Here is a 14,530-nt window from a genome sequence, read left to right on the forward strand (position 1 = left end):
ACCATAACAGAGTGCTACACTAGCCCAGGGCATGAGCAATATGCGATTGCAATTAATCGCATTGCGATATCGCAATCAGAGAAACACAATGGAACAGGGCTTATACACATATATATGTGCAATGCGATCAGCCGGACCTGATAACAAATATAAATTCTATTTGATATGATTTGAGATCCGTCAAACGGTGGATTTCTGTGTATTTTTTGTATTTTGTTTATTAAACAACAAAGAAAATGCGTTGATGTGATATTATTGACCTGAAAGGGCTTATTAACACTGTTACATATGATTTCAAGTCTGATAAGTGGGATTTTTAGCGCTTTAATATAAAGGAAATTCACGATATAAGCAGGATTTCGAGTGGGCCAAAGGTGGAAAGCGGTTTGGGCTAGGCTCAGCCCGAAACCATACATCGGTTGCCATGTGTCTAGGTTGAGGAGAGTGGAAACCACCCTCATCAGATGGTTAACCCCCATACGAAAGGGCTGCTCGAAATGAACCACGACCATTGGATCTGGATTTCCTAGATCAACAGTGGAGATGTGTTCTCACTACGCAAGTGGACCTGATAGGAGAATAGGATGCGTTTATGAATATCTAAAGTCTGGATGAACAGTGTTTTGGAGGACTTCCCGCTATTTTTGCAGCATTTCTCTGTGTTAATGACAAATGGTCGTTTCAAGGATTTGACAAAGCTCGATACACTCATCCGTTACCGAATAGGTGGCATCCATCCCCAAGGGCTTTTAGCAATGATTGCTAACACTCAGAAAGGGGATCTGAGCGGACCAAAACAGGAAGACAGAGAGCTTGAAAGGGAAAATGAACCAACAACGTTGATACGGCTTGAAAAGCCACAGAACAACAGAAACAGGGAGTTTTTTGGCTGTTGTTGATTGTTGTGGGTTGCTGAGGTTGTTTTTTTTTCTGACAGTGAAGCCAAAGCAGGAAATTGAGGCGAAGGAGGCATCGTACAAGCAAAAACGCAGCCAAGGGAGTCACTTGGAGTTCAAGTGAAAAGCCCAGAGAGCTGTAAATTAACAGAGAGCCAAAGAAGCTAGATTCGAAGAGCCAGAGCTGAAGAGCTAGAGTCAAAGCCAAAGAGATAGAACCAAAAGCCAAGAGCTAGAGCCAACAGCCATAGCTTCAAGAGCCAAGGGATAAAATGGTGTCTGAACCCACTGTTTCTATGTAGGACAGTAGGAGTTAGTCAAGATCTTGTAAAAAGGACTTACACCATAATCCTAGAGAGACTAGTTGAGTTGACTAGAGCTCATAGAGATGTAGCCCAAGAGTTGTGGGTGAACTCCTAATTAAATTGTGTTAAAGAGAGAGTCCATACAGGTTGGTAGAATTTTTAATATTTGTGAAAAAACTTGTGAACAGTGTTTGAAACCAACGTTTTAGACTAACTTAGTGAGTCCATCATCATGGCAATGTGATTTGTATTTTGAGATGAGAGAGCATGAAACATGGAGCTATTAATAGTTAATTGAGAGAAATATTTGATGTCATCTTATAAATGACTAATTAATCATTAAAATCATTAAATTATTATTATTATTATTATTATTATTTAATCTATTTTTGGTTTAATTAGTGATATTGTAAATATATAGACCATTAGATAGATTTAAAAGTATATCATGCTTTGTTAATTATGTATATCTTTAAATTTATTTATTTATTATTTATTATTTATTATTTTTTTTTGTTTTTGTTTTTATTACGATCAGTCACTTTATCAATTAGTGAAGTATTAAGGGAGAGTCTCCTGTAACCAGATGGAAGTCGCTGCAGTGAAGCAGGATTGTAATCCAACACTTTTTTGGCTTCATCCAGATAGGGAAAAAGGTGAATGGGGTGATTCCCTTCACATAACCTACAGGGAAACTTAACTTTACCCTTCATTCCATGAACTTTACTACCACTAATTGATGGTGTGTCACCAACATGATCTCCAGAAGTTGATGACACAGGACGATGTGAACGAGAAGACCATTCTTCTAATATCTAAGGAATATCAAGACAATTTCAAAGACAATGGTCTTCCATACAAAGTTTGCATGGATATCAAACTTTGTGAGGCTTATCGGATAGTTTCTCATCAGAAGTTGCATTCAAAGCAATGGTTGCTTGGTTGCCCCCTACTATATTTTCTTCTTGTTCTTTTTCTTCTTCCCTTTATTCTTCTTCTTAGCCACCTGGTTACTAGTGTCAATACTTTCACCAGGTGAAGAGGAAGAAGGGGAGGAAGAAAAAACCGAGGAAGAAGGAAAAGGGTCAACTTTAGGATCAACTGGAGGTTGATTTTGTCTAGTTGGAGGATGTTAGATCCCTATAATACTAGTGATTGCCCCATTACTATTGTAGTTGTATCTCTTATTAATATTGTTGTGCCCCTATTGTCCCCATATTGTTATTACTGTGCCCCATAGAATCCCTCTATTGTTATTTTTGTGGCTTTATATTATTATTGTTAGGTCGGCTGGGTTATATTGTGACTCCTTAGACTCCTATATATAGAAAGGAGGTTTTGTCATTTGAATCATCCAAGAATTTTTCATTTATGTAATGTAAAGGAGGTTTCCCCCTCGAAAAGGCTGAAATATAAGGCGTTGATCTATTTTTTCTATCTTTTTGTGAGCTGGTTTCATAACATTTGGTATCAGAGCTTTGGATTCTAGGGTTACGCTGCTCCAAATAAGTCATTGTGGAATTTTCGCTATAACTTTTTTTCTGCGACGTTTCAGAAGCTAAAAAAAAACCCATTTGAGAAAACATCACGGTGAACCTTGGGTCTGAATTTCAAAGATTTTCGTGCTATGTTTGCATAGATATGATCTGAGGAAGTTGGTCTTTTTGCAGACCTAAATTACATTCCAAACAGGTGACCTAGGGAAAATTGTCATAACTTTCTCTCTGCACGTCGGATTAAAATTTTGTAAGAAGTTACAGAAAGAGGATGGATTTTGGTTTCTTGCATATCTTTTTCAGAGTGAAAGGTTGAAACAGTGACTCATGGCACGTCGTACAAGTTTGCTCTACTGAACTAGTCTATAATCAGGTCACTGTGGTAGATTTGGCATAACTCTTCCCTGGAGAATCCAATTTGGATCGGACTGGTGGCATTGGAAAGAGGACATAGAGGGCTACCACAGGTCACAATTTTAGAACTAGATGATTCGAAATTACAGAGATACATCAGATTCAATATCTAGCTCCTACAAAGTGAAAAAAGGTGTGTAATTTTTACAAATTTTTTAATAAGCTTGGTTTGAAAATTAGTTTGAAGGAATTGAAAGGGCATAGTAAAGCATTATTATCGGTAATTGATGACCCGAGGAAATAAAATGCAAACACCTAGTAAACAACCTGAAAGCTCTAGCATGACTCATGAAGAAGAGAAAGAAATGCAACATGATATATCAAAATTACGAGACCAAGTGCAACAAGTGTCACTTGCACAAAAAGCAACAGAATCTAAGATGGATGGTTTAAAGAAAGATGTAGAAGCTAAGATGGATGGTTTAAAGAAGGGCGTAGAAGCTAAGATGGATTGTTTAAAGAAAGGCGTAGAAACTAAGATGAATTACGTGGAAGCTAAGATGGACGACTTGAAGACAGGCGTGGAAGATTTGAAGACAGATTTAACAAAGTTTCTACAAGAAATGCTTACTAATGGTGAAAGGGTAGTAAAGGAAACTCATGATGAGAACAAAATAAATGTTAATCATGATTTCATAGACTCTAATGTTGGATCGAAGACCCACCATATTCCAAAAATCGATATGAGGAATTTTGATGGCAAGGATCCCGCAACATGGATATTACAGATGGAGCAATTTTTTGATCTCAATAATGTGCAAAACACACAAAAGGTATGTATTGCAACTTTATATTTGGAACCAAATCAGTTTGTATGGTATCAATGGCTTTGCTCTCGTAAACAAATTATCACTTGGGCAATTTTTACAGAAGAATTGACAGCACATTATGAGGATACAAAAAGAAACACTTTTTTTAGCCAATTGATAAGTCTCAAACAAAAGGGTTCAATAATGGAGCACATTGAGGAGTTCCAAAAATTGAAGATAAGGGTAAAAAACATTCCAGAGGAGCATAAGATTGATGTGTTCATAGGGACTTTGTAGAAACTTTGAATAATTTAACTCATATTCAACAGAGATTATCCTGATCATGTACTATTGCGGAATACATACAAAATACATAAGCTCCTCTATGTTGATCATCAATATAGCAGCATCAATAACAATAAAACATCAAGAGCATTCACACATTAACACAATATGTAACCCAGGGAAAGCATCTCACTAAAAACCACAATTATCTGTATATTAATGATTGCGAACATGTAACATTACAAAGTACAATGCTTATCACAAGCAATCCAGTACCAGCTCCACCTGTTACACACAATACAGCTCAGATCTGATCTCCAAATCTATTCCACTGTTTGCCTGCCTCCACTGCTCAATACCTGCTCAAGAACTGATGAGAATGGCTGACCAAACTCATATTTCACCTCAAAATAATCACTCACACTTTGTTGGACGTGAGAAAAGGCTACAATACTGGGCAAATACGTGAGCAAACTCATTGGCATACTCAATCCCTTGATTGTGCAAGATCTGGTGCACAACTATAGTCACAACTGATAGCAATCTGATTCTCTACCACTTGTCCCTGTTGAATTGAACATGCACTGACATGCAACTGAGTTAACTGATGTATTCATTAGTTGCATCATGAGTTAATAATTAGTTTAACAACTCATCATTAGTCTATTTGCAGTTAGACTAATTACAACTAGTTTAACCATGTCAAACTGAACACAACTCCATCAACTCCACAATCAACTCCACCAAACTCAACTGATTGAGTTCTAACTGAAGTCATGCATGCAAGAACTCAACTGACTCATAAGAAAAGTGTATTTCCTTCTGACAGCTGCATGTTCCACCTCTGTAGCTCAAACTGAAGTGCTCCAAGAGAATAAGATCAAGTTTATAGTCCAAATATTATTATGAGATAATAATATTTGACTTTTCTATTTTTGACAGCCAGTCTAAAAATAGACTTTGATCACTCACACTGTGATCACTCACACTTTGATAAAAAAACAGAAGTCCATCTATTTTTCCCAACTTGACCAATCATCCATAAACAACAACCTGCAATCCATAGACATGATCCATATGTCTAAAAATAGACATAGTCTAAAAATAGACTTGCGCCAAAAATAGCCTGCAGGCCCACTTATTGAAGGCGACTCTTTTCACTAAGCTCCATCATCTTGTTGTAATCTCAGCACTCCCTCTCGACAAGATATGGATTATCAGCAACCCCTATCCTGCCTCGGTGGTACTCGAATTTGCTCCTTGTGAGAGCCTTCGTTAGAATATCAGCATCCTGATCCTCCATTGGAATGTATGAAAGTAACATGATCCTCCGCTGCACACAATCTCTGATATGATGGTACCTGATGTCAATATGCTAAGATCTATCATGAGATACAGGATTAGCCGAGAGTTTAATGCAACTCTGGTTATCACAGTAAATCACAGTAGGATCCAAATGAGAACCGAACAAACCAACCAGGATCTTCCTCATCCATATAGCCTCGCATGCAGCCAAACTTGCTGCCATATACTCGGCCTCCGCTGAACTAAGTGCCACGGATCTCTGCTTCTTGCTGTACCAAGAAACTGATGTCGATCCGATACTAAAGACCCCTCCTGATGTGCTCTTTCTGTCCGTTGGGCTCCCTGCCCAATCTGCATCCGTGAAGCCACATAGCTTCACCTCATCCTCCTGTCTGTACCACAAACCATATCCTGATGTGCCTCTCAAGTAGCGCAATACATGCTTTCCCACCTTCCAGAAGAGCTTTGTAGGCTTAACCATAGCTTGTGAAAGTTGGTTAACTGCATAGCATATATTGGGTCGTGTATTGACCAAATACATCAGCGACCCCACCAACTGTCGATAAACAGTGGCATCCACTTATTCTCCCGAAGTAGCATCCTCCTTCCTCCAACCTCCAGGAAGAGGAGTATCAACAGGCTTGCAGCCATGCATGTTGAACTTCTCCAGTATCTCCCGAGCATACTTGCCCTGAGAAGCAAACATTCCACCACTGCGCTGCCATATTTCCAATCCTAGGAAATAGTGAAGGAGGCCCAAGTCCTTCATCTCAAACTATGTAGCAAGATCCTTCTTGCATGACAGTATCAACAGCTCATCACCCGTTAGAATCAAATCATCAACATACAGTACAATGATAAGCAACTTACCCTCCACCACAATCTGGGTTAGGATCCGCCTCGCTCTTGGAGAATCCAAGTCCTGTGAAATAGCTGTCTATCTATGTGTAACAAGCACGTGGTGCTTGCTTCAACCCATACAGCGCTCTCTTGAGCCTGCACACATGCAACTCGCTGCTGAAGACCTCAAAGCCTTCGGGCTGCTCAATGTACACCTCCTCCTCAATGACTCCGTTGAGGAACGCAGTCTTCACATCCATCTGATGAATGTGCCATCCCATCTGCGCTGAGAGAGCAAGAATCGTCTGTATGGAAGAATACCTTGCGACAGGTGCAAAGGTCTCCTCATAATCGATCCCCTCAATCTGTGAAAAGCCTCGGGCAACAAATCTTGCCTTGTACTTCTCCACACTCCCGTCAGCTGCCTGCTTAACTTTGTAGATCCATCTCGAACCCACCACTGATTTCCCTTCCGGTCTAGGAACAATCTCCCATGCACTGTTTCTGACAATAGAATCATACTCTTCCACCATGGCATCTACCCATGCGGGATCCTTCACAGCCTCCTCGAAAGAGGATGGCTTAGTCACAACACACTTGCTCATAAGAGCCATGTATCCAGTGTACCGATCAGGTGACTGTCTCTGCCTGCGTTGGGCTGTAGGTGGTCCTACAACTTTCTCTGCATCTCGAGCCAGTCGCTCAGCTTTTGTCAAGCGCTTTCGCCCTCTGATGGTTGGAGCTGCATGAGTGGTCTCTTCCACTCCATGAACCTCGTCCTATGGCTGATCCACGTCCTGAAGCTCATCCTTAGGAACTAATATCTCCTCATCTGCATGCAAGTGTAGCTCCCTCTCAAGCGAACACTTCATGGCTTTCTCCTCCTGAAATTTTATATCCCGTCGCACAACAGTTTTACCACTGTATGGCAAATACACACGATAGTTGTGGGGCGTATCAGTGTACCCCACAAATATCCCAACCTCTGCGGTCGGCTCCAACTTCTTTCTGGCATCCTTCGTCACATGCATGTAAACGTTAGCACCAAAAATCCTCAAATGAGAAAGATCAGGCTTCTTACCATAATAAGCCTCCTCGGGTGTACTCATGCCAAGTATCCTATGAGGACAACGGTTCTACACATAAACTGCTGTAGTGCATGCTTCCGCCCACAAGTGAAGGGGTAGGCCCTGATCATGCAACATTGCCAGTGCAGCGCCCACAATCGTTCTGTTCTTCCGCTCAGCTACCCCGTTCTGTTGTGGGTTATGGGGAGCTATGAGCTCTCTACGAATCCCTTCTGCCTTGCAAAAATCCTTGAACTCGTCCGAGATGTATTCACCACCATTATCGCTCCTAAGAGCCTTCACCTTCTTCCTCGACTCCTTCTCGACCAGTGCTTTGAATTCACAGAACTTTGAATATGTCTCACTCTTCTTCTGCATGAAGAAGATCCAGCACTTACGAGAGAAATCATCAACAAAAATCACATAATACCTGTGTTTTGCTGTCGAAGCAACTAAGAAAGGTCCACACACATCTGTGTGAATTCTCTCAAGGATCGTCATGGCGCGACTATCCTTCTCGTGAAAGGTGGCTTTCACAAACTTCCACAAAGTACACCCCTTGCACTGATATGACTGCGCAAGTGTGCCTTTAGGAAGCCCTGTAGTGATCTGCTGCAGTATCTTCAAGGCTCCATGGTGAAGGTGACCCAATCTCCTGTGCCACAAATCGCCATCATCCCGGCTCACCAATCCTTCTGCCTTGCCCGCCATTGTTGCGCATCCATCTACATGCAACTGATAAAGGTTCCTCACTCGAACCCCTATCTTCTGGGTCTCACCAGTTGTCTTGCTGCGCAGGAAAGCCTTTCCCTCGCTGAAAACAACATCACACCCCTTGTCTTCTAACATCGCCACTAAGATAAGATTCTTCTTCAATCCTAGAACATGCATGACTTCCTTCAATACGAAGGGTTTACCAGACTCCCTCTCAAAGGAAATGGTACCGATACCGGTCGCACTGTATCTACCATCATCGCCCATCTCGATGTGCACTCCAAGATCTTTGTCCTCCAGATCAGAGAACAAATCTCTATCTCCGGTCATGTGAAAAGACGCACCACTGTCCAAGAACCACACTGATCCCATCACACTTGAAACCAAGCATGCGATCAATGAAAAATCAAGCTCAAACTGTGAGGCTAGAGCCTCTCTTGCTGAAGATCCAGCAGCCTGCTTGTTCTTCTTCTTCTGCGGACAATTGGTGGCATAGTGTCCGTGTTGGTGACAGTGAAAACACTTCACCTTGGACATATCCTGCTTCTTGCCTTTCGCACCAGACTGAGAAGCTTTCTTGCTCTTCCCTTTCTTTGCTTTGGCAGCCAAAGCACAATTCTCTTCATCAGATACCTTTGATGAAGATCCATTCTCACCTTTATTGTTTCTGAGTTTATCCTTGAGCGCCAGGTCGCTCTTGCTTTGGAATAACATTTGCAATCCGTTGAAAGACATTTCAACAACACTGCTGCAAATTCGATTTTCCACAAACTCCAAACTCAACCACCTCCGATCTAAAATTCGTGAGAACACAATATTTCTCATACAGAGATTGACTGTATGGGCATTCACCGGATATCTCACCTTCCAAAGGAAGGATGAATCCAGAGGCTACCTGGCCCGATTACAGACTCTGCCTAAAGAAATAGAATGTAAACACTTCCTGAATAGTAGATCCGATGATCAATCCTCGCTTGATATCCTGTAAAAATCTCTTCTACAAATCAAGCAGCTCCGATACCATGTAGAAACTTTGAATAATTTAACTCATATTCAATAGAGATTATCCTGATCATGTACTACTGCGGAATACATACACAATACATAAGCTCCTCTACGTTGATCATCAATATAGCATCATCAATAACAATAAAACATCAAGAGCATTCACACATTAACACAGTATGTAACCCGGGGAAAGCATCTCGCTAAAAACCCAAACTATCTATATATTAATGATTGAGAACATGTAACATTACAAATTACAATGCTTATCACAAGCAATCCAGTACCAGCTCCACCTGTTACACACAATACAGCTCAGATCTGATCTCCAAACCTATTCCACTGTTTGCCTGCCTCCACTGCTCAATACCTGCTCAAGAACTGATGAGAATGGCTTACCAAACTCGTATTTCACCTCAAAATAATCACTCACACTTTTTTGGACGTGAGCAAAGGCTACAATACTGGGCAAATACGTGAGCAAACTCATTGGCATACTCAATCCCTTGATTGTGCAAGATCTGGTGCACAACTATAGTCACAACTGATAGCAATCTGATTCTCTACCACCTGTCCCTGTTGAACTGAACATGCACTGACATGCAACTGAGTTAACTGATGTATTCATTAGTTGCATCATGTGTTAATAATTAGTTTAACAACTCATCATTAGTCTATTTGCAGTTAGACTAATTACAACTAGTTTAACCAAGTCAAACTGAACACAACTCCATCAACTCCATAATCAACTCCACCAAACTCAACTGATTGAGTTCTAACTAAAGTCATGCATGCAACAACTCAAATGACTCATAAGAAAAGCGTATTTCCTTCTGACAGCTGCATGTGCCACCTCTGTAGCTCAAACTGAAGTGCTCCAAGAGAATAAGATCAAGTTTATAGTCCAAATATTATTATGAGATAATAATATTTGACTTTTCTATTTTTGACAGCCAGTCTAAAAATAGACTTTGATCACTCACACTGTGATCACTCACACTTTGATCAAAAATAGAAGTCCATCTACTTTTCCCAACTTGACCAATGTTATGAAATCAGCTCAAGAAAAGATAGAAAGGATAGATCAACGCCTTAGAATTCAGCCTCTTCGAGGGGGCAACCTCCTTTACATTACATAAATGAACAATTCTTTGATGATACAAATGAAAAGACCTCCTTTCTATATATAGGAGTCTAAGGGGTCATAACATAATCAGAGCCGACATAACAATAATAATGTAAGGGCATAATAATAACAATAGTGGGCTTCTATGGGGCACAATAGTAACAATATGGGCACTACATGGGTACAACAATATAATAAGTGGGTTGTACTAATAACAATAAGGGGTTACACTAGTAGTATAGGGGCCTAACAACCAATCATCCATAAACAGCAACCTGCAATCCATAGACATGATCCATATGTCTAAAAATAGACATAGTCTAAAAATAGACTTGCGCCAAAAATAGCCTGCGGGCCCAGTTAGTGAAGGCGACTCTTTTCACTAAGCTCCATCATCTTGTTGCAATCTCAACATACTTTAAAGGATAATATCCAACATGATTTTCGCCTTTGGGAACCTGATTCATTAGAGAAGGCATTCAGGTTAGCAAGAAAAATGGAAAGAAAAATTATGGCAACCAGGAAGCATACCACTCACAACTATTGTTGCCCCTAGTCTTCCACAACCTCTAAGGCTGACACCACAAAAATTGGAAGCAAAAAGAGCAAAATGGATTTGTTACAGTTGTGATAGAAAATACACTAAAGGTCATAAGTGTGCTGAGAAGAAACTATTCTACATAGATTGTGAAGAGGAAAAAGAAAAGGAGCAAGAAAGGTCAAAAGAAGAGGATATACTCCAGGAACAAATCCTAGATAAAGAAGAAATGAATCCGACCATATCTTGTAGTGCATTGGTTGGAATTACCACTCCTCAAACCATCAAGATAGAAGGACAAATCAAGAAGAAAAAGGTAATAGTGTTGATTGATTCAGGAAGCACCCACAATTTTATTCATTGTAAGGTAGCAAACGAATTGAATTGCTTCCTATATCTAGCACCAGAGTGTCAAGTGATGATTGCAAATGGAGGAATGATAAATTTCTCTGGAAAGTGCCATAATATCAAGCTATCCATGGGAGAGTATGTATTGACTAGCCCAATGCTTTCCATTCCAATGGGGGGTGCTAATGTTGTACTAGGAGTCCAATGGCTATAATCCTTGGGTACAATAGCTTTTAATTTTCAAGAACTTTTCATGAAATTTTCTGCGGAAGGAAAGGAAGTTGAATTAAGAGGTATTGGAGGGAAACCAGGAAAGATAATAAGCTCTAACAATATGACAAAGCTTCTAAAAAAGGGACAAAGAGGTGTAATTTCACAATTATGTTCGCTAGATGTTTCCACATCAGAATCATCTATTTCTCCAGATTTCCAAAAAGTCTTGGACAATCATTCCAAAGTATTTAAGACTCCCAAAGGTCTCCCACCTATTCGTGATCATGATCATGCTATTCATCTGATTCCAGGAAGTGTTCCTCCAAACATCAGGCCGTACAGATATCCCTATGCCCAAAAGAGTGAAATTAAACGTATGGTTGTAGAAATGCTAGAGGCTGGTATAATTCAACCTAGTCAAAGTTCTGTCTCTGCTCTAGTAGTATTGGTGCACAAGAAGGATGGATCATGGTGCATGTGTCCAGATTATAGAGAGCTTAACAAGCTCACTATTAAAGATAAGTTTCCCATTCCTGCCATTGATGAATTACTGGATGAATTGCATGGATCAATTTACTTCACCAAGTTGGATCTTCATTTAGGATATCCTCAAATCAGAATGAAGACTGAAGACATTCTAAAAAAATCATTTAGAACTCATGAGGGTCATTATGAATTTTTGGTCATGCCTTTTGGCCTTACCAATGCACCTTCTACATTTCAAGGTTTGATGAATTTCATTTTCAAACCCTTCCTTAGAAAATTTGTGTTAGTATTTTTTGATGATATACTAATCTACAAAAAGTCTTGGAAGGATCATGTTGAACATGTTGACAGGGTGCTACAACTATTGGAGGAGAAAAAATTATATGCAAAAAGATCTAAATGTTTCTTTGGAGTACGAGAGGTGAATATATGGGTCATATTGTATCTCATGAAGGAGTTAAGGTAGACCCTAGCAAAATTAAAGCCATTAAGGAATGGAAAATCCCCACATCCATAAAGCATCTGCGAGGATTTCTCAGGTTGACAGGTTATTATCGCAAGTTTGTTAAGATTTATGGGAGAATAGTAGCACTTCTAACAACATTATTGAAGAAAGATGCATTTTCATGGATTCCAGAAGCAACAATGGCCTTCGAACATCTTAAAGAAGCAATGTGCCAAGCACCGGTCTTAGCTACATCGGACTTCACAAAAACCTTTATTGTGGAATGTGATGCTTTGGGAAATGGAATTGATGCTGTTTTAATGCAAGATGAAAGACCCATTGCTTTTGAAAGTCATCCAATCAAGGGAAAGTGTTTACACAAAGCTATTTATGAGAAGGAAATGTTGGAAATACTACATGCACTTAAGAAATGGCAACCCTACCTAATGGAGAGACACTTCAAGGTAAAAACGTATCATGATAGCCTTAAATAATTTTTAGAACAAAGATTATCCTCTGAAGAGAAACAAAAGTGGGTCACAAAGATGTTGGGTTATGACTTTGAAATCATCTACAAAAAAGGGAAGCAAAATGTGGTGGCAGATGCACTCTCAAGAAAGGATGAGGATGTGGAACCATTGTTGTGCGCCATTTCTATTATCCAACCAGATTGGATAAATGAAGCAAGGGAGGAATGGAAGAATGATGAAGAAGTGTGGGCACTTATTCGAAAGTTACAGCAAGATTCCGGTACATCTGATACATTTAGCTGGAAAAATGATTCATTATGGTACAAAGATCACTTATACCTCTGTAAGAATTCCCAACTCAAACAAAAGATTCTTATGGAATTGCACGCTTCTCCCTTAGGAGGGCACTCAGGATTTTTAAAAACTTACCACAGGGTTAAGAAGGATTTTTTTTGGGATGGCCTTAAATTAGATATTCAAAAGTTTGTGGTGGAATGTTTGGTTTGCCAACAAAATAAAGTTGAAACAATTAAGATCCCAGGTCTATTACAGCCTTTATCCATTCAAAGCCAACGTTGGGAGGAGGTCTTGATGGATTTTATCACAGAATTTACCCAAGTCTAAGGGAAAGAGTGTCATCATGGTGGTAGTTGACAGACTTACCAAGTATGCACACTTTTGTGCATTATCACATCCATTTAAAGCCAATACAGTTTCTACTGCATTTATGGAAACAATTCAAAAGCTAGATGGAAATCCAAAGATTATTGTAAGTGATAGAGATCCCATTTTCACTGGAAATTTTTGGACAGAATTATTTTCTTGTCTTGGTACTCAGTTAACTCACAGCTCATCTTATCATCCTCAATATGATGGGAAAACTGAGATAGTAAACAAATGTTTGGAAGGATATCTTCGTTTCTTTGTATCTGATAAACAGACATAATGGGTCAAATGGTTGCCTCTGGCTTATGGTGGTATAACACTTCCTTCCATATAGCAACAAAAATGACTCCATTTAGGCACTTTATGGATATCAGCCACCATCCATCACATCATATTTAAGAGAAAATTCTAAGTTTCAAGCAGTGGAACATCACATCGAACATCAACAACAAGTCCTCCAACTCTTAAAAGATAACCTCGTGTTGGCACAGAATAGAATGAAACAACAGGCAGATCAACATCGCAGTGAAAGAAGTTTTGATGTAGGTGATTGGGTATTCCTACGGATACAACCATATAAACAAATGTCCCTCAAGCAAGCTAAGAAGGATAATAAATTATCACCAAAGTATTATGGTCCGTACAAGGTGTTGCAAAAGATTGGTACTATGGCATACAAATTGGAGCTTCCAAAACTTGATGAGGAAGGAAAAATTATATTGGAACCGAAAGCAGACACTGAAACAAGAACTCAACAGCTACGAAATCAATCAATTTCGGATTATCTCATCAAGTGGAAGAACTTATCTGCTAAAGATTCCACATGGGAGGATGAGAATTTTATACAGAAGCATCCAGAACTACTCAAGTGTTGAGGAAAACACTTTTTCTGAAGGAGAGGGGCATGTTAGGTCCCTATAATACTAGTGATTGCCCCATTACTATTGTAGTTGTATCCCTTATTAATATTGTTGTGCCCCTATTGTCCCCATATTGTTATTACTGTGCCCCATAGAATCCATCTATTGTTATTTTTGTGGCTTTATATATTATTGTTAGGTTGGCTAGGTTATATTGTGACTCCTTAGACTCCTATATATAGAAAGGAGGTTTTGTCATTTGAATCATCTAGAATTGTTCATTTATGTAATGTAAAGGAGGT

At 39.6% G+C, this 14,530-nt stretch overlaps 1 protein-coding gene across 1 annotated transcript in view; it reads left to right on the forward strand.

Moving 5' to 3' along the window:
* The first annotated feature begins 665 nt into the window (after positions 1-665).
* The window catches only part of LOC149156610 (uncharacterized), a 105,662-nt gene continuing 91,797 nt past the window's right edge, over positions 666-14,530 (forward strand). The window contains exon 1 of the mRNA XM_089444802.1: positions 666-891. Coding sequence (XP_089300928.1) covers positions 666-891 — 226 coding nt within the window. The remainder of the gene's footprint in view (positions 892-14,530) is intronic.

The sequence above is a fragment of the Pinus tabuliformis genome, chromosome 9, assembly GCF_031772625.1.
Source record: "Pinus tabuliformis cultivar Carrire ecotype Pingquan chromosome 9, CPIR1, whole genome shotgun sequence".
Lineage (NCBI taxonomy): Eukaryota > Viridiplantae > Streptophyta > Pinopsida > Pinales > Pinaceae > Pinus > Pinus tabuliformis.